At 38.7% G+C, this 22,853-nt stretch overlaps 3 protein-coding genes across 3 annotated transcripts in view; 1 reads left to right on the forward strand and 2 right to left on the reverse strand.

The window, feature by feature from the left end:
- Positions 1-1,300: 1,300 nt before the first annotated feature.
- On the reverse strand, positions 1,301-4,321 carry LOC100264487 (G-type lectin S-receptor-like serine/threonine-protein kinase At1g34300). Its single transcript, XM_002281487.4, has one exon. It carries the CDS (start codon positions 3,901-3,903, stop codon positions 1,537-1,539), a length of 2,367 nt encoding a protein of 788 aa, XP_002281523.1. The 5' UTR covers positions 3,904-4,321; the 3' UTR covers positions 1,301-1,536.
- Positions 4,322-5,109: 788 nt separating this feature from the next.
- Positions 5,110-7,916, forward strand: LOC100855035 (putative clathrin assembly protein At2g25430). The gene has a single exon (XM_003631121.4). It carries the CDS (start codon positions 6,307-6,309, stop codon positions 7,678-7,680), a length of 1,374 nt encoding a protein of 457 aa, XP_003631169.1. The 5' UTR covers positions 5,110-6,306; the 3' UTR covers positions 7,681-7,916.
- Positions 7,917-8,413: 497 nt separating this feature from the next.
- The window catches only part of LOC100254201 (THO complex subunit 2), a 62,751-nt gene continuing 48,311 nt past the window's right edge, over positions 8,414-22,853 (reverse strand). Inside the window, exons 22-32 of the mRNA XM_010651016.3 lie at positions 21,600-21,703; positions 20,622-20,802; positions 20,101-20,282; positions 19,371-19,977; positions 19,051-19,155; positions 18,367-18,522; positions 18,183-18,263; positions 17,582-18,049; positions 15,071-16,240; positions 9,225-9,523; positions 8,414-8,801 (exon numbers count right to left, since the gene is read on the reverse strand). Of these exons, the coding sequence (XP_010649318.1) occupies positions 8,732-8,801; positions 9,225-9,523; positions 15,071-16,240; positions 17,582-18,049; positions 18,183-18,263; positions 18,367-18,522; positions 19,051-19,155; positions 19,371-19,977; positions 20,101-20,282; positions 20,622-20,802; positions 21,600-21,703 (3,423 nt within the window). The 3' untranslated portion in view covers positions 8,414-8,731. The remainder of the gene's footprint in view (positions 8,802-9,224; positions 9,524-15,070; positions 16,241-17,581; positions 18,050-18,182; positions 18,264-18,366; positions 18,523-19,050; positions 19,156-19,370; positions 19,978-20,100; positions 20,283-20,621; positions 20,803-21,599; positions 21,704-22,853) is intronic.

Here is a 22,853-nt window from a genome sequence, read left to right on the forward strand (position 1 = left end):
TAAAAATAATTTTTTAAGTATACAAGGAAAGTATTTTTATATAAGAGATTTTTCCTTTTTAAAGAAATTTGAATTTTAGAAAATGAAAAATAAAAATGGTATTTTGATAACTTTTGGCAATGACATTTAAAAATAAAGAAAATCACTTAAAAGTCAACACAACCACTCCAAGTCAGACAATCACTTTTAGTGAGTTGCTCTTAATATATATATATATATATATATATATATATATTAAAAACACTATCACATATCAAAACATTATGTTTGGCTGTAAAATTTTTGAAGAAACATAAGAGGGACAAAAAAAAAAAAAAAAAAGAGAAAAAAATTTTAAAATATATGTTTAAGCTCAATAAATTAATTTATAATTTATGTTAAATTTGTTTAACTTGTTTTAATTCTTTTTATATAAAAATTAAATAATTTAAATATAGATAAATTTCTTTTATGTTTTTTTTAATAATAAAATCAAATATAAGTAAATATGATCTATAACCATTCTTTTTTGTGATTAGCTGCTCTCCCAATATCTTCGTATTTTCATAGGAAACAAAAATAAAAAATCTTGGATGATAAGTTGAGGGAACAAGACAAGTATGATATATCTATAATCCCTAATATCGTGTTAGAGTATTCCAATTATAACATGGAGTTCGCATGTACCGCCATGAACTTAGTCTTAATTTGAATGCACTCTCATTTTTTTATTTTTAAAATAATAAATAACTTACTTGACATGCTTTCTATACTTACAACACTATATAAATAACAATATACTTTATATACTTACAACACCTTCAAAATTCTCATGTAGCAAATTCGCATACTCATAAGAGGTTGAGTTGGGGTCGTATATGAGCCTTAAAAACCTCTTTCTAAGAAAAAGGGTTTACCTCGATGTCTGTCTTATATGAGCAATTTAGATTGATTGGAAATTCAATAAAAGAAAGTGTGGCAAGTAATTCAATTGAAAGGGGTTGAACTTCACACTCAATCACATGTCATCTTATAGAGGACAAGGTTATGAAGTAAATTTGAATATTATTTCTATTTTTTAATTTTAAAAATATAAATTTTTAAAATGATTTTTTATACCTTAATTATTGTAAACAGTTTTTAAGGTCATTAGTTTTAAAAATTACTATGGTACAAAAAGCTTTCCGAAAAAGCCACAATTATAAAATTATGGAAGATAATGCAAGAAAAAAAAATTAATTTCCTTGTATTTGTAGAAAGTAGAAACACCCTAAAAACATGTATGTGAAAGCAGGGGAAAAAGTACCTTAATACACACGTGTGAAAGCATGTTAAGGATATTATAATTAAGTGTGGAGGAAGAGGAAGGATTTTCTTAAATTCCACTTATTTCTTCTAAACATGGTGATATAACGTAGGCTGACATAGTGACATGTCACAGAAACATGCCTAAATGAAAAATTACTAAGGTATCGTTTTCACAATTAAGTGGTCCAGGACCCCAAATTATGTGTCTATATATATATATATATGGAAAAGGACAACAAGGGTGGACCTCTAGTCGGCTAGGAAGAAAATGGTGGGCTTTTTGGGTTCCATCATCTCCACCGTTCCTTCAAGCATCTTAGCAACCTTCCCCATGGAAGGCCGCATCTCCGGTCGGTCCTGAAGACACCACATCGCCGTCTTCACCATGCGATCCACCATGTCAAAGTGCAATCGACTGTCGTAACAGTGGATGATCTGACTGTCCAGAATGTCCTCCACCCTCATTTCCTTGAACACCTTGTCGAAAGCCCACCTTGGGAAATACCAGTCCTCACTCTGCGTGAGGGAATCTTGGATTTCGTTATTCCTTCGCCCACTTACAATTTCCAGAAGCACCATTCCGAAGCTGTAGACGTCAGCCTTGGGGGTAATGGGATCCATCTTCACCCATTCGGGCGCCATGTACCCGCGGGTCCCTCGGATCCTTGACATGCTCACCATGTCTTCCTTCTTCTTCAGTTTCGCCAACCCAAAATCTGAAATTTTAGGGCAGAAATCGTCTCCCAGAAGTATGTTTTCCGGCTTGATATCGCAATGGAGCACCCACTCCAGACACTCCTCGTGGAGGTATGCTATCGCCCTCGCCACGCCCAGTGCGATTCGATAACGGATATTCCAATCTAGCATCGGGGGCCTACTCGGGTCCAGCAATTCATCCTCTGCATAATCCTCTTCGGATTTAAGGATTCCACGCGCGGGGAAGAGGAACTTGTCCAGAGAACCCTTTGGGACGTACTCGTAGACCAGTATTCGCCGGCCCTTCTCGGCGCAGAAACCCCACAAGCGGACCAGATTGAGGTGATGCATACGGGCAATGATGGTGACCTCTGCCCAAAACTCTGGGTCCCCGCCCGTCACATTTTTCAGGCACTTCACAGCGACGATGCGGTGATCAGGCAGTTCCCCTTTGTATACGTCGCCGAACCCGCCTTTTCCGACACAGTCGGAGAAGTCATTTGTCGCGGCCTTGAGCTCCGCGTACGTGAATCGTTTGGGGCCACCTGCGGGAAGGAATTCTAGGCCGAGGGTTCGAGCCATGTCTCTGTATTTGATGTATTTCTTGAGAAAAGCAGAGAAGAAAAGAACACCGGAAATGAGCTCCGCCGCGAAGAGAGTGCATATAATGACAATGTTCCGCGTCGTGGTATTGGATTCTTCAGGCGGCAGAGGGAGGCTGATCCGGACTGGGCATGTGGTTTCAAGCAAATCCGTCATGCCAGTGAAGTTGCTTTGATCAGATTCCGAATTGTCCACCCGCAGATACATGGCGGTCTCGGTTCCCGGAGACCAGTATCCATATAACAGCCGCTTGAGCTGAAGTACGCAATAACCCGATCCGTCATATTTGAATCCAAAACCTAGACAATCCCGGTTGGCTAAGCATTTGGATTCACAGATGGTAAAATTCTGAACACCCAGATTGTTTTGGTCGGCCCCGCCGCTGAAGTTGACGTAGTCAAGCCGGAGAAACTTTGTGTTTTGCGTCATCTGAATTTTCCTGTCGCATGAATCTCCCCTTTGCTGAAAACCGGGAGGACAAGTACATCGAGTAGAATTCCCACCATCGTTCATACATATAGAGTTAGCACCACATCTGCCATAAATTGTGCATATTTCTGGTACAGCCAGCCAAACAACAACCCACCCATCCACACCTCCTTGAAAACTGTAAACTCTCAAATTCCCATCATTGTCAAGGGTCAATCTACGCAACCAGGCAGCACCAAGATCCGAGGAAATTTGCTTCTCTCCATTCTCCTGCCACACGTTTCCATATTCGTCCAACTTCTGGAACGCATTAGCCGTACTCCAGTAGCTATCAGAATCGTTGAAAACCAGTCTCATGGAGTTCTTAAATTTATACTTACCGTTCCTTGAGACGAGCCTTGTACCATTTATCTGCTGATTTGGAAGAATAGTATCGGTCGGAGAACCAAAACTCGACCAGTCCCCATAAACCAGTACACCATCGTTCCTGAGGACCAGTTTGGTGGAGTTTGGGTTTCCCGTAGCGTTCCCCGGCCATAAGTTCTTGCCGGACGAATCAACAAGCCGGAGCTCACCGGAGGCAGTAATTGAGACGGTACCGTTGCCACTGACCGGGGAATTGGCGTTGGCGGACCAAATATCGGTGTGTACAGAGATATTGAGGTACCAAATTGAGAAGATATAGAGATTTGGAGAAGTGGGTGTCGGCCAGAACCCGGCAGCGAAGGTGGAGTTGGGAGAGAGAAGAATCTGGCCTTGGCTTGGTCGCCATGGGGAGTCTGAGGAGGAGAAGTTTGAGATGTTCTGTTGCGGTTGGGCCGACAACGGTGGAGGGTTACAGAAGAGGAAGGTGAAAATGAGCACAGAGCAGAGGAAGGGGAGAGCCATGGCTTTGGTTGGTGAGGTTGAGCCTGAGGAAGTTGTGTTTGATATTTAATGGCGGCTTTAGCGAATTTTATTGCATTGGCGACTTAGGGTTGACCTATGCTACCTGGTTTTCACTTCTTTTCCATGGGCTTTCCAACTTGGAACAGACAACCTTGGCAGGACTCCATCCAACCAATGGACTGAGAGGGGAAGAAATTTAAATTAAGATTTTTTTACCTTAAAATTCCTTTCATTATTTGTTTAATCTGCCAAATAAGATTAAATTGCCGGTTTGTTTTTAAGATAATGATTTTTTTGGTCAATCGAATTTGCCTAATTGGCAAAGGCCATACTAAAAAAATTGATTTGCGGTTGTACTCTTCCACCTAAGTATTTAAAAACTCAAAATATGAAGCTACTTGATAGCTCAATTATTGAGTAGATTGATGCCCTAACCGAAATTTGTCTTGTTGACTGCATTTTCTATCCAAACATGATGAAGCTGCAGGCAGTATACCCTTGGCCACACGGCCCTCTTCAGTCAATGAAATCAACGACTACTATTCACTGCGTCCGCCTCTGCGTGAAGGTAGGTGTAATCAGTTCAAAGAAATAGTTTTTATTTCCAATTCCAAGCTCCCACTCTATCTTGTCAATTTTTCTTTTTATCGTATTTATTTGGATCCCGCTATATTACTTGGTACGTATCGACATGATCAATTAAAAAATATCTTAGTATATATTTTGGATCTAAATTTTATTTATACCTTAATTTTATTCAATAATCTAAATTTTATTATATACTTTTAATAATTTGGATTTTTTTTATAAATATTAAATTAATACCTTAAAATTTTTCTTGTTTGTTTCCATCTCTCATTCCAAATTTAGTCTTTGATCAATCCAAAAAGAATGACATCATTTTAATATTGAAATTTGTTATGAGAAGTGAAAAAATATTAGTATTTAGAAAAGGGAAAATTTGCTTCTAAATATCACACATCTCTCAGTCTCATCCCACAAATGCTATGAATGGTAAATGGAAAAGCTATAGTGTGAATGCAATGAGAACCTTCAAATATACTTGTCATTTATGAATCAATATTTTTGCGGGGGTCTCTTTCAATCGTGTGTCTTCTAGACAATCCAGTCATTGACAATTATCAATCAAACTTTTTTTTTAATGGAAATCTACAAGGAGACCATAAAGAAAGTATTGATCTTCAGTAATGTTGCTCTGAAGTTTAGGATAAGTCATTAAATTGACGTTGGTGGAGGTTTAATTTACCTTCATTGAGTACTAATTAGTTTTCTGACAGAACAGTACAATTTAATTAAATCATGATTTTAGGCTCAAATCATAAGAGCATTATGTTGGGAGAAGGATTATTGTAATGCAACAATATCATTTTCAATAATAAAATTAACCCGATTTCACATAAGAAGAATGAGCTCAATATAATGAAAATCAAAATTGAGAGATGCTTAGAAGTATCAAGGTGATTAAAGTTTGACACTTTTGTCATTTGAAAATTATTACTACAAAGTTTAAGGTTATTTATTTATTTATTTTTAAATATTCTTTAAAGGTTATTGAATCCTTTAGGGTTCATTTAAATTTCATATGATTAATTCACGGAAAAATAGATAAATTAAAGTATAGAAATGTGGGTGATTAGGATTTAATAAATGAGGAGATCCTGCTACATTGGGAAATCCGTGGGTTCGATGTCTCGTTGGAACAGGATAAGGGAATAAAAGTGGGTGGGACATTCCACCATGAGTTGCTTGTACTTATGTTGCCACGTAGAGTAGAGACAAGCCTCTCTCTCGCATATGTTGCCTCAAGATCCACTAAACCAAGGATTAAAGTCGACTTAGGAATGATTCTAGTAATTATGTTTTCAATTTGCACTATCAAATTGAGCATCATACAATGATTGTTTCCCTTTATTAGATTTGATAATGTGAATTACTTGAATCCGGCTGTTTAATTTCGAAAAGTATGTTTGATTTACTTGTATCATCGTCTAATGAATATGAAAATTTTGATTGACGTCCCTTCAATATCTTAAAATTTTTGAAGGAGTCCTATTGAAACAACAACGTGAGAAGTGGGATTGAATGGTCAGGATTTGGGTAATAGTTGTGACATAAATTTTGGTTGTGAATTGGTGTTTGTGGATAAGCGTAACGCTCATATTCTTGATCGTATTTTTTTAATAGTGGGAGTGAGAATTATAGAATTCCTCTCCAAAATTGGAGTTGGTGGAAACAACTCTTTCTTGTAATTGTAGCTCCGATCCCACCAAAGCTCCACAGCTTCACAAAATTTTTGTCAGCAAGCAACTCTGTGGCGTTGTTATTTATGCTTCACACCGCCGAAGTCTCAGTTGCCAAATCCCAAAAGACTTGAGTCTCAAAATGCAGAGGAGAATCCGGCAAGTTTTCACTGCTTTGAGAGAGCAGGGCTGCGTGGGTCATGCTAAGGTTGCTACCATAGGAGGGTTCTGTGACCTCGATCTTGTGATCGTGAAGGCCACGGCTCCTAATGACTTGCCACTGTCGGAGAGATATGTTCATCAGCTTTTGAAAATCTTCTCTATTTCTCCCGCATCCTTCCAAGCCTTTTCACACAGCTTTACTCGCCGCTTTGGGAGGACTCGCTGCTGGAGGGTGGCGCTAAAGTGTCTGCTTCTCCTCCATCGCTTGCTTAGAATGGTGCCTCAAGACAGCCCCTTTCGGGCTGAACTCCTCTGGATTCGATCCAACGGCTTGCTCTCCCTCTATCCCTGTCATTTTAGGGACACTTCCTCCTCTTCTTCCCAGGACTACACCGCTTTCATCACATTCTATGCTCAACTCCTGGATGAAGCCATTGACTGCTTCTCCATGGATGATAAGGCCACTGAGAATGGATCAGAAGAGTTCGAGAGCTTATCGGATAAAATGAAAGAAATGGGGCGAGTCCTCGAGGTGCTGCCGCAGCTCCAGAGCCTCATCGATCGAGTGATGGACTGCCGCCCGACGGGTTCAGCTTCTCGTAGCTTCCTCATCAAGTCAGCAATGAAACACATCATTAGAGACAGTTTCACCTGTTACAGCACATTCCAGAGGGAGATTGTTGTGGTGATGGACAACCTCTTTCAGCTCCCATATCGCAGCTGTATCGCAGCTTTTAATATTTACAAGAAGGCAGCCGTACAAGCCGCTCAGCTCTGTGAGTTTTATGATTGGTGTAAAGCCGGAGGACTCTGTGGATCATACGAGTATCCCTTTATAGATAGAATTCCACATTTACAGATTCGAGCTCTGGAAAATGTCCTCCATGGAATGTGGCAGCTAACGGATTCGTCTTCATCCAACACGTCGTCATCCTCAATGTTGGGGTCTCCATCTCCATCTCCATCCAGTTTCACGGAAGATGATGGCGACAAACAGATGGTACGGACGAGGGAGATTGTGGTTAGCACTCGATGGGAGAAGTTTGAGGAAGATGAGGAGAAGCCCCTACTTCAGTTGGAGGTTAGCAATGCGAGCTGGGAGGCCCTTCTAGAAGAGTCCATTGTAGTCTCTCATGTCCCGCCAAACTACTTGTTCTGGAACTCCAATGGCTATAGCCATGTATACAATGATCAAATCAAGGACCCGCACGAAGATTCGCAATTGATGGATGGATGGAAGATGCAGATATATAATCCTTTCTATCACCCTCAAAACATGATAAATTATCATGGGTTGGAACGGCAAGTAGCCCTACAGAACCATGGAGACAATGAGAGTTCAGAAAAGGTCTAGTTAGGCTTACGATATCGAAGGCTGTTTCATTTCCATGACAATGGAATGGTTTGTTTGGCCAGCAACTAGCTAGATGGATGGCTTTTCTAGGAATGTGTTATACTGCATTTGTGTGTGAGCATGTGTACCAATTTTATTGATTAGTTTTTGGCACATATTTCCTATGTTCTTCTCCTCTATTTGAATAGTTTGTTCCTTTTGCTCATCTTCATGAGCAATAACAGTACATGATATATTATGGATTGTACCACCGATGCATTTGATTCTACAGCCAGTTTCCAATTTTTAGGTAGTGAGAGTGAAGCAGGTGATGATGCTTGCATCTCCTCTTGATTTCTGAAAACTCGAACCTCTTTTCCACTGTCACCACCTGATTTTTTTTTCCACTCTTGAGGCTAGCATTCCGTAGAACATACAGTCAAAAACTGAAGATACAGAAAATTTTCGTTAACCATACAGAATCTTTGAGACAGGAAACCAACTGGCACGCGTTATCTGCACAGCATTTGAGAAAACCCAAGTAAAAAATCGACCACAACCCACACAAAAACCCAAAACCCTGCATTTTCTTCCATCTTCCCCTTTTTGTTACCAATTCACGCACTGGCATTTGTTCAAGGAAAATGAGAATCCCCAGACAGGGAGATGAAATGACTACACATTTTCTGTTCAATGAAGCAGGAAAGCACTCTTACAAATATAGGACCAAATAAAAAAAACAAAAAAAAACCACTTCAAAACTTTTTCTTTACATTTTTGGTTCAATTCCTGCATCATACCACAAAAGAATTAAACATCCTCAAAATTTACAATTTAAATTAAATATTGGTACACAGGCAAAAATCAGTTCGATACTCCCCAACGAATCACCCCATAAATGGGCACCAACAGTGTAAAAGCTGGAACAAATAAACTGGATAGAGTTGGGAACATGGAAAGGAACCCCACAATAAGATCTATGCGAACAGCAAACAAAAGAATTTGGGGCAGTACCACAAATTCAGCAATTCAACAAGCAACTGGACATGAACAGAATAATCTCTTTCAAACTCTATTTCCGATGCCTCCGCTTTTGTTCAGCTCTCTGCCTCTTCTCATCATCCCACTCTCGGTCATACATCCTAAACAATGGAGATTAAGGACATGCAACATGCTAACATGATTGTCACACTACGAACAGAAATCAGATTACACTACGAACAGAAATCAGATTAAAATGGTCCTGCTTAGCCCTTCTCCATTTCACTTCTTTCCGTCAATCAATCGCACCACACAGCATTATAGAGGGACTTTAATAAAAAGCAGGGGTATATCAGTAACTCAACTGCTTTGCCTCTAAATTAAAAGCACCAGACACCCCTCTATAATGTCATGTGGCACGACCTGATTCTTTGAATCAAAAACCAAGAAGGCACCTTAAGGAGATGAGTCAAACTCTTCTAAAGTAGATAAATTGATTCGCACATCAATTTTAATTAATTCTCTGGTGTTAAATGTGTTTGTCTAATATAATCTGTGTATGCATGTATTTATTTTGAGGATACTGGTCAGCATCTCGGCGGGCCATCTTGCCAGTTACTTCTTTACCATGAATCCTCAGGCCTGGTTCATCTAAGTAACCTGCACGCTGGACCATGGCCCCTTTTCTATCTCCTCTTTCTCTTCCATCATATGCTTGTGACATGCTAATAGCAGGGGGAGGAGGTGGTGGGGCTGCTGGCGTATACTCCCCAGCTTCCCCTGATGGCATGTGCTCCCTTTTGAGTTTCCGTCTCTTAGAGGCGGCACTTGGATCCATATCCTCTTTCAAAAGACTTGCTTTCTCCCTCTCTCTGTCCTCTACCTACATATAGAAGTGAAAAATATAAGCCATAATCAGTGAGCCATACAAAAATCCACCACGGTTTGAAACTTAATATTCATATATATCCTTAACACAGGTGATACACATTGATTTCAGTAGTAGCAGCCCAGCTAACAGTGGCTATGAAGACTAAGATATAGCAATACATTCTAGAAGGTCTAAAATTTGAATGTTACAATATTATGCTGGGCGATCATCCATAATGTCATGTAACATTCTGGGAACTATAAGTGAGTATAATATCATTGCTAATATCTTACAAAAACCAGTCTATATAACTCGACAGTTCAAATTAATCATACCCAGTACACAGTATCCAATTTTGACTATTCTCATAAAGGCATGGAATGTTACATACAAAACATGTAGAATTGTTGGACCAGTTTAAGTAATTCCCAACAAAAATAATCTTGAACTATTATTTACCAAAGAGATAATTTACCTCAACGTTTTTTACAGATTCAAGGGACTATTAACCCATTTTATTTAACAAGTTCTCTTAGATTAGAGAGCATTTATGGGTTGGCTTTTGTTCAGTGTCAGCTCATTTACAGAAAAGGCATGTTCGGTGCTCAATGTCCAAAGCTATTTCTCACTTTTTCCCTGATGAAAGGTCTCTTTATTCAGGCCATTATGTTTATAAAAGAGGCTTGCTAAGGAATGGAAGACTAATGGGGTTAGCTTTGAGGGCTCTGGTTTTGGTGATAGGAAGGGATCTCTCTCGCTAGCATTTCGACGTTCAAAGATCATCGACAAAGCACTCTTGGAGGAAGCCTCCAAGTACTTAGCTTCCTCTCCTCACTTTTTTTTTTTCCTTTTGGGGAAGCGGGATCTTTCTTCTTCTTCTTCTCTTTGTAGGTTGGAAAGGGAGCTCACTACCACTGGTGGGGGGTTCGATCGTGGTTGTGGTATAGAGGTGGAGAATGTGGCCGCACTAGATTCGATGAGGATGATTTTGGTGGATGGGAGGGAGATGGAGGGTTTTGGCTCTTCGACTTTAGAGCTAAGGGTTGTTGAGGAGGCAACGGGGGTCCATTCGAAAGGGGAACTATGAGGCGATTTGGAGGAGGAAGCGGTAGTGGCTCCACTCTGTTGATCTTCTAGTTGTTTGGCTAAGTTTAGTAACTACTTAGGAATGCCAACGAAGGGTTTCGAGGGGGAGATTTTGACTTAGTTGAAAAGGACAAAAGAGGGGAAAGAACATAAGGGGAAGTTGGATGGTAGGTGGAGGAAAAAGTCCACGTTTTCAAGGTTTGAAAAAGAGTTGAAAAAACTGGAGTGTACAGTGAATTACCTTGGAGCAAGAGGAGAGGGAAAGGTAAGGTAGATTTAGTATGTTTACAAGAAACTAAGATCCAAGAGATGTCATGTGGTCTTGTCCGTAGTCTAGGAGTGGGGAGATCCTTAGACTGAGGAGTTTTGGACTTGAGGGAGTAGTTGGAGGTGGTGTGGTTTTTTAGGATAACAAGGTGTTGGAATTGGTTGGAATGGAAGTAGGAAATTTCTCCATCTCTTGTCAGTTTAAGAATTGAGAGGATGGTTTCAGTTGGATCTTTATTGAGGTTTATGACCCAACTTTAAGGATTGTTTCTAGGGTGAACGGGGGGGGGGGGGGGGGGGGGGGGGGGGGGGTTTATAGAGGGACTCTGAAGTGACCGTTGATGTGTTGCAGGGGATTTTAATATGATCAGGTTTCCTGGAGAGTGTAGTAGAGGTGGGAGTTTGAATTCTGAGGTAATTGAGGATTTAGAGTTGAAAGATATGTTGCTAATGAGGGGTCCCTTTACTTGAAGTGGTAGGTTGAATAATCAGTCAATGTCAAGGCTGGACAAGTTCTTAGTGATTGAGGGGTGAGATGTCGCTTTAGTGAGTTGATACAGTGTGTCCTTAAAACTTGTGTCTAACCACTTCCCTTTGATTCTAGATGGCAGAGGTCGGAGGAGAGGCCCTTCTTCTTTTAGATTTGAAAATATGTGGCCAAAGGTGGTGGGCTTTAAGGATATTCTAAAGTCGTGGTGGAAGGGATACAATTTTAGTGGATCCTCAAGTTTTATTCTGGCTGCAAAATTGAAGGGCTTGAAGTCAAATCTAGAGGATTGGAACAAAGAAGTTTTTCGCATGACAGAAGTAGGAAAGGCCATGGCTTTGAATCAAGTAGACTATTGGGATACAAAGAAGAAGACTGGTACCCTGTCCTTAGAGGAGATGGAAACAAGAAAGGAAGCCAATGAAGAAGGAGACACAAATACTAATTTTTTTCACAAGATGGCTAATGCTCATAGAAGGAGGAATTATGTGGACAGAATTACGATTAATGGTATTTGGATTCAGAGGAGAATGCTATCAAGGAAGGAGTGGTTAGAGTCTTTCAGTCTTTTTTGTCTGATCCTGGGGATTGGCGTCCCACTTTAACTTGGCTGTGGTATGAGATATTAGAGGCTCAAGGTACCTTAAAATTGGAGAAGTCATTCTCAGAAGAAGAGGTCTTCGATGTACCATTGGGCTTCAGTGGGGATAAAGCACTAGGACCTGATAGGTTTTCTATAGCCTTTAGGCAGTTCTCTTGGGACTTCGTAAAAGACGAGGTGATGAGCTTTAGTGATTTCCATGAGCATGACAATTTTGTTAAAAGCTTGAATGCAACCTAATTAGTCTTAATCCCAAAAAAATGGAGTGTTGAAGACTTAAGGGACTTTAGGTCTATTTGTTTGGTAGGAGGGTTGTACAAGTGGTTAGCCAATAGGTTGAAAAAGGCGGTTGGAAAGATGGCCTCTAAGGCCTAAGGGGCGTTTGTGGAGGGAAGACAAATTCTAGATGCAGTGCTTATTGCTAATAAAGCCATTGATTCGATCTTAAAAAATAATGTGTGGTATTTTGTGCAAACTTGATAAAGAGAAAGCTTATGATCATGTAGACTGGTATTTTCTTCTTGCAATTATGCAAAAAAAAAAAAAAAAAAGGATTTGGGGATAAATGAGTTGGGTGGATCAAGTGGTGTACTTTCACAACAACTTTCATTGTGTTGGTGAATGGCACCCCTATAGGTTTTTTCAAAGCTCAAGGGGCTTAAGGCAGGGGGATCCTCTCTCGCCTTACTTCTTTGTGATTGAGATGGAAATGTTTAGTGGCCTTTTGATGAGGGCAGTGGATGAAGGTTTTTTATCAGGTTGCAGGGTGAAGAGTAGGTATGGAGAAGGGGTTAAGATTTCTCATTTGTTATTTGCTGATGACACCCTGGTGTTCTACCAAGCCTCACAAGATTAGATGGCCTATCTTTGCTGGTTGCTTATGTGGTTTGAGGCCATCTCGGGGTTGAGAATAAATTTGGATAAGAGCAAATTAATTCATGTGGATAGGGTGGAAAATATTGATGACCTTGCCCTCGAGTTTGAATGTAAAGTGGGTAGCCTCCCGTCCACTTATTTAGGCCTCCCTTTGGGTGCTCCGTTTAAATCAATGGCAATATGGGATGGTGTGGAAGAGCAGTTCCAGAGAAGGTTGACTATGTGAAAGAGACGATACATTTCCAAAGGAGGAAAAACAACCCTAATTCGAAGCACTTGTCTAACTTGCCTATTTATTTTATGCCTCTATTGAGCATGTCAAGTCAAGTTAGACAAAGGCTAGTGGAGATTCAAAGGGATTTCCTATGGGGAGGTGGAAATTTGGAATGGAAATCACATTTAGTAAGATGGGAGATTGTGTGTTTTGATAAAAAGAAAGGGGTTTGGGGTCAAGTTTCTTTCCACCCTCAATAAGGATCATCTTTGCAGATGGAATTGGCGATTTGCAAATGAGAGAAGGGCATTATGGAATAAAGTTATCAGAGGGAAGTATGGGGAAGAAAGTGAGGGGTGGTGCTCTCAAGAGGTGAGAGAGGTGTATGGTGTTAGGTTGTGGAGAGGGACAAGGAAGGACTAGGATCTCATTCTCAGTGGGTAATGGGCGGAAGGTGAGATTTTGTAAGGATAAGTGGTGTGGGAACTCTCCTTTGTGTGCGTCTTTCCCATTCTAGTTTGCTTTAGCTGATTTCAAGGAGGCGTGGGTGGTAAATATTTAGGACTCCTCAGTTGGAGTGGGGGTGGGGGATGGAATCCTTGCTTCTCTAGACCCTTTAATGATTGGGAGGTGGAAAGCTTTTTGGTGCGGTTACATGGGAAAAGAGTGAGTGGAGATGTGGAGGACTTGGTGCTATGGACCGACACAAAGAGTGGCAAGTTTTCGGTCAAATCTCTCTACAATGCCTTAGAGTTGGGCGACTCTTTTTCCTTCCCCTCAAGTTGCATTTGGGCGACTCTACGGGTGCAGCCTATGATTAGCTTCTTTGCTTGGGCGACAACATAGGGGAAAACTTTGACATTGGATTTAGTTCAAAAAAGAGGTCGGGCCTTAGCAAATAGATGTTTTATATGCCATGAGAATGAAGAGACTATAGACCACCTTCTTATTCCTTTCTTTGGTCAAGGTGTCATGGGTGCGTCCTTCGTTGGTTAGAGAGACTCTTCTTAGTTGGCATAGTTCGTTTGTGGGCAAAAAACGCAAGAAGGTGTGGAGAGCAGCTCCTTTACACATCTTTTGGACAACATGGAAGGCAAGGAATAAAATGACCTTCGAAGATGACTTACTTTCAATCCAGAGACTAAAATATTATTTTATTTATCCTTTAACTTTAGTTAGTTTTCTTGATTAGTTGAGCTCTTTTTTAGGTTGTTTTAGTCTTATTTGCTTGGATGTTTCTTTTCCTCTTTTGGTCATTTTGACTGTGGGTGTATAGGTATTATATATCCTAAGTCATTTCTTTGGTGTCTTTTTTTTAAATAGATCTTTCACTTTACCTATAAAAAAAAATGTTTATAAAAGACTTAAAAGAGTTTGCCTGGGAGTAATTTTGAGAGAGGTTAAAAGCTCTTCCTAATGCTTGGAAACATTTTCTTACAAAAATTAGGTATTTGGTAGACTTGAAGTGATTTCAAGACAATCACTTAGTAGGCAATCCTTCCAAAAATCCTTTTTTTTTTTTTTTTTTGGTTATACAATTCATTACAAAAAATAATATCAAAGCACTTTTTTCAAGTTTATATCCCAAAACTAAGTGTCTGTTTGGATACGCTTCTTGTTTTTTGTTTTTAAAATAAAAAACTTCCATATAGAAGTAGAACATCTAATATAAAAATTATAAATTTATCTTATGTTTTAAAAATCACTTTAAAAAACTTTAAAATTTGGATACCTCAATTTTTCTTAAATAGTTTTTCAAATCATTAATTTTTCAATGCAAGTCTCTAAGAGTTCTTATATCTTATATAAAAGTTACCATTTTTTATTTTAGAAATAGAAAACAGGAAGTGTATCCAAATGAACACCAAATGATTTTTTCTTTTAAAAGCATTGTTAATCGAAGCACAACAAATAAAAGCACTTTAATGAGAATCACTCCCAAACAAGCTAACATCCTACATAATAAGCTTAAATAAGTACTGGCAATTCTCCCTAATGGTCATTGGGTGAATAAGTATCAATATGTACCTTTATTGATAAACCTTCCCGTTCTTCTCGCTTTCTCTCTCGAATATCATCTTCCCTCCTGCGTTTAGCATCATCTTGTGAGATCTCCTCAGATCGCCTTCGTTCTTTCTCTTCATGTCTTGGAGAAAGCCTTTGAGCATGTCTAGCAGTTCCAAACCGTCTATCAGCATCTTCATCCCTTCTACTAGCAGTAACAGATTGGGGGACCATATGAGGAGGTAAGGGTGGTGGGGGAGGCAAGCTTTGCCCATGGAACCGATCATCTGCATGAGATTTTTCTACAGATGTTTCACTGTAGCGCATCTTACCTCTGTCATCCTTATTTCTTTCATCCTTAACTTTATCAGTGAGTCTATCAAAACTTCTTTCACTGCTCCTCTCTTGCACTCTTTCAACTGAACGCTCCCTTCCATGTCTCTCCATTGACCTATCTCTTGATTTCTCTGCTATCATTTCATCTCCACGGGACTTATCAGGACGTTCCAATCTTTCCCGGTGGTCCCTTTCATATCTTTCACTTCCCTTATCTTTTAACCTATCTGAAGGCTTATCAGTGGCCCTACTGATACCTTGTTCATCTGTTCCTGATTTGTCTAGATCCACAGCATGACTTTTGTCTAATCGAGGATCCATGGACCTCTCTTTGTCAGAGAATCTAACTTCACCTTCGAAATCTCTCACTTCAGTGTCCCCTTTCCGCCGTTTATTTACTCTTTCTGGCTCTTCAGCAGGACTGGTTCTTTTCTGCTGTTTATCACCAGACTTTATAGTGGCAGAATTATCGTGCCTGGGAGAATGAATTGGTCGAGAAGAGGGGGCCCTATCAGAAACTTCATTACCATCATCTTTGACTGCAGAAAGCCTCAAATCAGCAGACTTGGAAGATCCAGACTCTGGTTTAGATTCACTACCATGGATATCTAATGATGTTCTTGTCGATTGGGTTGAGCCTTTACCCACGCTACCATCAGCCGTACCTGCGGAAGAAACATTGGTCACCCCACTTTGCCTGCCCTCTAACTGGTGAGCAGGGAGATCTCTGTCACTGGTGGAAGAGCCAGAAGTTCGGCCAACGCCTTTTCCAGATTTACTATCATCTTTTGCAACATCAAGTTTTGGTTGCTTTGTGAGGGAGCCGGAGGGCAGTGATCGCTTTCCTGTAGCTCTCAACTGTCAATAAGAAAATAAGAAATAGTAGAGAAAATAGAAAGATTAGTTAAAAAACAAAAATGTTACAAGAAACAACATACAACAATATTCATGATTCAAAAAAATTTAGGCCACAAAAGACCAAGAGGAAACATGTGAAATACAGGTTCACATATGGGAGATACGAGTCCTAAATGGTCAGGAATCCATATCAATACTCTACCAAGTTCAACTACAGGAACAATAAAAAATCCATTGCTTTCCAAAATGAAAACTGCAAATAAGCAAACCCATAGAAGCAGCAGAAATGAGAAATATGGGACGAAGAGGATAAATTTTCAGCATTTCCCATGATATCATAACAATTTAGCAGCTACACAACAAACTCAGACAATTACTAATGTAAATTTTCTTTTACTGAGATTCAAAAGTAATATTTTTACTTTGGGTCACAGGACATCTGACATATCCATTAATCGTTTTTGTAGGATCACAATAGTTGCCTGAGCAAGTAAAGGAAGCAGAAAACAGAAGATGGGAAGCAGAAGCATGGTTCCATAAATAGGGTAAGCAAGAAATAGACTAGGATATGTCAGAGAAGCATATTAGAAAGTAGCATTACCATACTATGAGAAGCATGTAGGATATTTGATATGGTCCATTTACCTATTTTTGTTTGTCCCCTGTTAAATATCAGTGAATAAACTTCTCAACACTAATATATTAGAAAAGGTTTAATGCATTTTGAAACTCCTAACCTCACAACTCAACCAACAAAATTAAGTGGTGCCTCATCAGTCATTGAAACTACTTCCCACACTGCCCTGGAAAACCCCAACCCTGCAGCTAAACCAGCCACTCCTCTGCCCACTCTCAATAAACATGGGGATACAAGTTAATGACGGTACACATGGAAGATTGAATATAAGTACAACTACAGCCCCAACAACTATCATGAGGGTCATCCAAAAACACATACTATACAGATGATTTGAATGGAACTTCGAGGGAAAAAAAAAAAGACTTTTGCTTCATATATTAGGCAATCTTCTTCTACTTCTTTTATGAGGGGATGATGATGAACTTGGAAAGTTAGAACATTCAAGATAGAACACACAAAGTTGGACATGGCACACACACTGAATAAAATGTAGTTTGTCAGTGGTTTGATGAGTTTCATTTCTTTACATTTGTAAATTAATGCACAATATTATCTTAAAAGAAAAAAAAAACAGAAGTTTTGATTGTCAAGTTGCAAAACTAGCTGCAAGTGGTGCCACTTTTATCAGAGGAAGAACTGAATGAAATAAGCGCCTCTAGTCATACAACATATTGTGTAAACAGAAACAGTCCAGAAAATACCTCGGATTCAGTTGATGCCCTTGAAGAAACTTTCACTGTGCTTTCATCCAATGTTCTATTTGTGGATTCATCCACCGGTCTTTGATTTTCCCCTGATCTGGATGTTCCTGTATGTGAAGCAGCTGAGGGCATGGATTGCTGAATATCTGAACCATTCACTGATGAGCCACCCTTAACTTTTGCATGCACTGGATCAGATTTCACAAGTGAAACACTTTCTGTTCTCTCCAACCTCCCATCTACAGTTTTTGCTCTTAATACCTGCTCCTTGACTGAATTCCCAGCATCTAAATGTTGGGTTCCAGATGCAACTGTTCTTCCTCCAGATGATTCATTCTGAAAAATGTTCAGGCCAGAGCCATTTGGGACAGCTACCAAATTACCAGCTAAAGACTTTGAAGCAAGCGATGGTGCAGGCTTCAGTTCAAGATAGCCCATGCCAAATTCTTCGTCTGTAACCCATGAAGGCTGCAAGTATGGAGGAAGTTTTACTACAGTCATGAAAGAATATATGCAAACTATAATTTGATTTGTTTATATTAAAAATTCCTATAACATATACAGGTTTTTTAGACACATTATTGTTTATAAACAAAGTTACCTTCCTCGCAGCTAAAGCTGCAGCAACACCTGTAGCCAACACCTTGAGATCCTCTCTTTCATCACTTTTAATTTTAGCTACCTAAATGGCAAGGAAAGAAAAAATAAGAAATGAGTAAATGATTACTTGGCACAACAATATAATATTTCAATTTAAAGCTGACCATTTCAGAAACAACTTTTACCCGTTTTTCAAGGTTAATTCCACTCTTTCGTGTAACAGGGAAGACGCTAGAAATTTTAGTTAACATTATAAGAGCATTTCGAATTTCCATGTACTCAGTTGATTCCAAGCACTGAATCAATAACCGTGTGATTCTTTGACTCCATTTCCAGTGTACCTTTCAGCAAAACAATAAATGAAGAGAAATGTTGAGCCAAGTGCTAGACAAGAAGGAAAAAACAAAAAAAAAAAATCAAGTTTAAGATTACTGGTTAATCAAAGTAATGGTTGTTTCACTATCACATATGGAATGAAGGAGCAAGAAGGTTTAATATAAATAACAAGCATGTGCAGCATATTTCATACACTATCACAAAAAGGTGCATGCAAACAAAGCTTACAGGAGTATACATTATAGACAGGACAACCTAGGTCATAACAAGTACATTCCAAGCCAAATCAAGAACACCACCACATGCAGCAAACAAAATCATATGACAACTTGATATGGCCAATGATGCAGCAAGAACTTAGTTCTATGGTACATATCTGGAAAGTTGGAAATTTTCATTTTAATTGCCATCATAAGGCTAACAATTATTAGGGAATCAGAATGTGAAAATGAACTGCTAATGAATCTATTCAATTCAACAAGGAAATTTCACAAAGGCAATATCGACTCTTAAGTGTCTAGGGGCTCACTCACCTTAATAAACTGGCCATATGTGACACGCTGACTGTTAGGATATCTATAATAGACAGCAAAGCCTGGCATGTTCCCACACTCCCGTTCATATATTGATTCATCACTCTGATGAAAAAATGAAGTGTTAGTCAACATGAAACTATCTTAAAATCTGCACCCAAAAAAAAATGAAAAAGCTACTCAAGTGATTAATTTCGTTAGATACTTCATTAACTTAAAAAATTCCAAGTAATACAAGAGATCTTAAATTTGCATAAAAATGACACAGAAAAAGGAAAGAAAATACAACTAGGAAAGAACAGTGTAAAATGGATAATAACCTTCCAATAGTAAGCAATCTTCATAGTCTCATACAGAAACCTCCCAAGTCTACCAGCTTCATATTCAGTACAGCAGCATATCATAGGTTGCAAGGTTTTACATATCAGAACATCAATGTGGTTGACTGTGTTAAAGAATGGTGTTCCAAGGGAATGAAGAGTGTGTACGAACATAGCACAATACACAGCATCGGGCATACTGAAAGTACAGCGAGGAAAGATACAGCGCTGAAGGAACTCCATGTTAATCTTCAAAGTATCAGGACAGGAACTCAACCACTTGTCCTTTTCACGGGCAAGCCGTCTACGGACAGATGCTACATTCTCCTCATGCTTCTGGAGTTCACTAGTTAAACGATCTAGAGATTCTTGAATTCTTTCCTTGTCTTTCTTTCTTTTGGTAATTGCAGAATTTGAATTATCAGAAAGCTCTTCTAGAGCTTTAAGAGCAGAATGCTGCTTGGCAATTTCAGACTCATAGCGATGTCTAGGAACATAAAGATCATAGAGTGTGAGACCCCAGAAAGTAGCATAGAGATCAGGAGAGAGGCTATTCCAGGCTTTTGATGGCAACATGGTACGTGCAGTATCAAGAAGATCTGACCACCTGCATATATTGATATATGCATATGAAGTCAAAATAGAAACAATCAGTTGGCAAGTAGAAGCAGAAAAAATTGTCAGATAAAAGCATTTCGGAATCTATGTTCATGAAGGATAGGAACATTACACAATAGGCTTCCAAGGAGGGCCAAGATCAAGAATCACTTCACCAGAAGAGTCTGTAGGTTCAGACTCCTTTTCTGCAGTAGACATATTTGTAGATTCAACATCATCTAAAGGCCAGAAGATATTAGAACTACTCCGACACTTGAACAGCCTCATCACAGGCCGATAAATTAAAAAGGCCACCTACATCAAGGAGGAAAAAAGAAACACATTATGAAGAAGATGCTATATTACTTCTTTTTTAATGGACCAATAATAGTATATATAAAAACACTAATATGAAGGATAACCCAAGTATATGGGATGTGCAATTAAGGTAGAGGCTAAAAGGAAGAATAGGAAATTAAAAGGTCAAAATATGAAGACGAACTGCTAAGGATAAATTCCCCTCAAAGAATCAATAGACCATGGGTAAAAAGACTTGATATAATAGAAACAAGCCACAAATTATTAGTTAAGTATTCTTAAATGCACACGGGCAGGGGGGAAGAGAGAGAGAGAGAGAGAGAGAGATGGATGTACCTCAGGATCAAGGTGGTACATGTGGACAAGTTCCTCCAGTGGGGGAATCAGCTGAGCATAAGCTGTTGCTGGTGTCACTGCACTACAAAGGAATTCCACATATTGAAGAAGGGTTCCATGGCATCTATCGAACTGCTCACTAACCATCTTAATGTATGGAGCATCCGCATTTATGAGAACACTGCATGCCATAATATGATCAGATAGTGTTTCCAATGGCTCATCAGCTTAACAGTAATACCATTCTCATAGCGATCAATTGGGCTGGTAAGCAACCAGATCCAATTACTTGGCAAATCCATATCCAGTTCATAAAGTCTATCCCTACTTATGAGTGACCACTGTCTTGTACTAATGCAGTAAATACTCAAGAAGATTTGTTAATAACAATTCTGTTCAAGCATAGATGGAAACTTTTACTATACTTCTTTTATTGCTACTCCTCCATTGAAACTCTTATTTTATCACATATAAGAAATTGCCTGAATTCTTTGGTAGCTTTTATAGAAGGAATTTATAAATTTTTGGTGAGGTACTGTCGTGCATCAGAGCTGTCCCCAAAAGGAAAACAGTGCTCCTCTTTATACATGTTTATTCTACTTAAGAGAACAAAAGAGAATTTCATGTTTGTATGATTGTATGTATGTCTTTGAGTATGTTGCATGTATATGATTTCCTTTTTCTAGGTCTTATGATTTTGTTAGTTTCCTGAAGGTCAGGATGGAGTTCAAGCCCCTAGGAGGACTTGATCACAGAAGGATTTTAATCCTCTCAACCATCAACAAGAACAGGAACAGGGGAAAATTGAAACAAAAGAAACATTAGAAATTGGATGTAGGTCTAGGTAGACCAACATCCAACCAAGAATCAACCAATGACACCCCTACAATTGACTCTCTCTTTATGTATACTTAAACAGGAGAACTCGTTAAGTGTACACCCACAAAACTCAGTAACCAAAAAAGTTATAAAGCTTACACAGAACGATGCTGAGCAATGAGCAATAAAAGGGGAATTGCCAACTTTGGTTCTTCTTTTGGAAGCAATGAATCCCTTAGTCTGTTAGTCGATTTGATCAATGCCTGCATGAACAGCTAGACATCAACATCAACATCTCAAAACCTCATTGCATGTCAAACAATAAATGATGTATCTAAATTTTCAAACTCTATACATATAGTACAGACCTTATGCCACATTTTACTATCATTGAATTTCAAAAACTGAAGTACAAAAAATAAATAAAAATGAAAAAGACATCATAAATTTGACTAGAGATGTCTTTTTTTATCATACAGACAATGAGCATGATGACAAGCAAGATATCTTACCCATAATATTTCAAATCATACTGCCAGAAAAATAGGATTCAGATTGTCACATATCTGATGAAACAAAAACAGAAAGGATGCTATGTGCTAAATTTTGTTTTTCAAGGCAAAATTCACAACAATGGGAACGTGGTACTTTAGTTCAAAGTACCGAACATTTTTTTAAAGTTTGGTGAACATGATTTAATTTGTAGAAAATATAGGGAATGATGGAACTATCAAGCATCTAAGAATTTCTAATAATTAAATGACCTAAACTCAAGCATACTAGGTACCTATTGGCAGGTAGAACAGAACTCCAAAAAACTATCCTACTGAGACACATTAGTTGATAAATAATTTAGACGTGCCATTCATTCACCAATAATTAATTTCACTCTTTAATTTTGCAAGCTTTGAATTTAGTGCTTCTTTGGATGTAGTTGGTGTTTTCTATTTCCTGTTTAACAGTTTATGTTAAAAAAAAAAAGCTTTTTTAAAAACTATAGCAAATTCCTGGCAAGCAATAGTGTTTATGGCACACCATTCAAAACCCATGCCAACAAAGTAAATAAAACAAGGCAGATAGAGTTAACCATGATAACAGAGGTGGCTGATGCAAATTTTTTTTTCCTTTTCCAAAATTCTGTTTTAGTTATTTCTCTGATTTTTTGCCCCTGAAATGCACAATACCAAATGCAGCTTATTCAAAATGAAAATTCTTTCTTTTTAAATATTTTTATGCTTCAAAACTGCATCCAAACAAAACCTTTGTTATTCAGAAAGGGTCAAATCATTTTCATTGATTACTAAATGATAGAAAAAACCAAAAGAATATCTCAAAAAATGAATAATACCTCTTGGTTAAGATTGATAGGAATAATGGGATTCAAATAGTAAATTGCAGGTTATTTCAATAAGA

The sequence above is a fragment of the Vitis vinifera genome, chromosome 1 (assembly GCF_030704535.1).
Source record: "Vitis vinifera cultivar Pinot Noir 40024 chromosome 1, ASM3070453v1".
Taxonomy (NCBI): Eukaryota; Viridiplantae; Streptophyta; class Magnoliopsida; order Vitales; family Vitaceae; genus Vitis; species Vitis vinifera.

Excerpts from the sequence above, each read along its gene's own strand:
- LOC100855035 (XM_003631121.4), top strand. The coding sequence starts at position 6,307 with ATGCAGAGGAGAATCCGGCAAGTTTTCACTGCTTTGAGAGAGCAGGGC.
- LOC100264487 (XM_002281487.4), bottom strand. The coding sequence starts at position 3,903 with ATGGCTCTCCCCTTCCTCTGCTCTGTGCTCATTTTCACCTTCCTCTTC.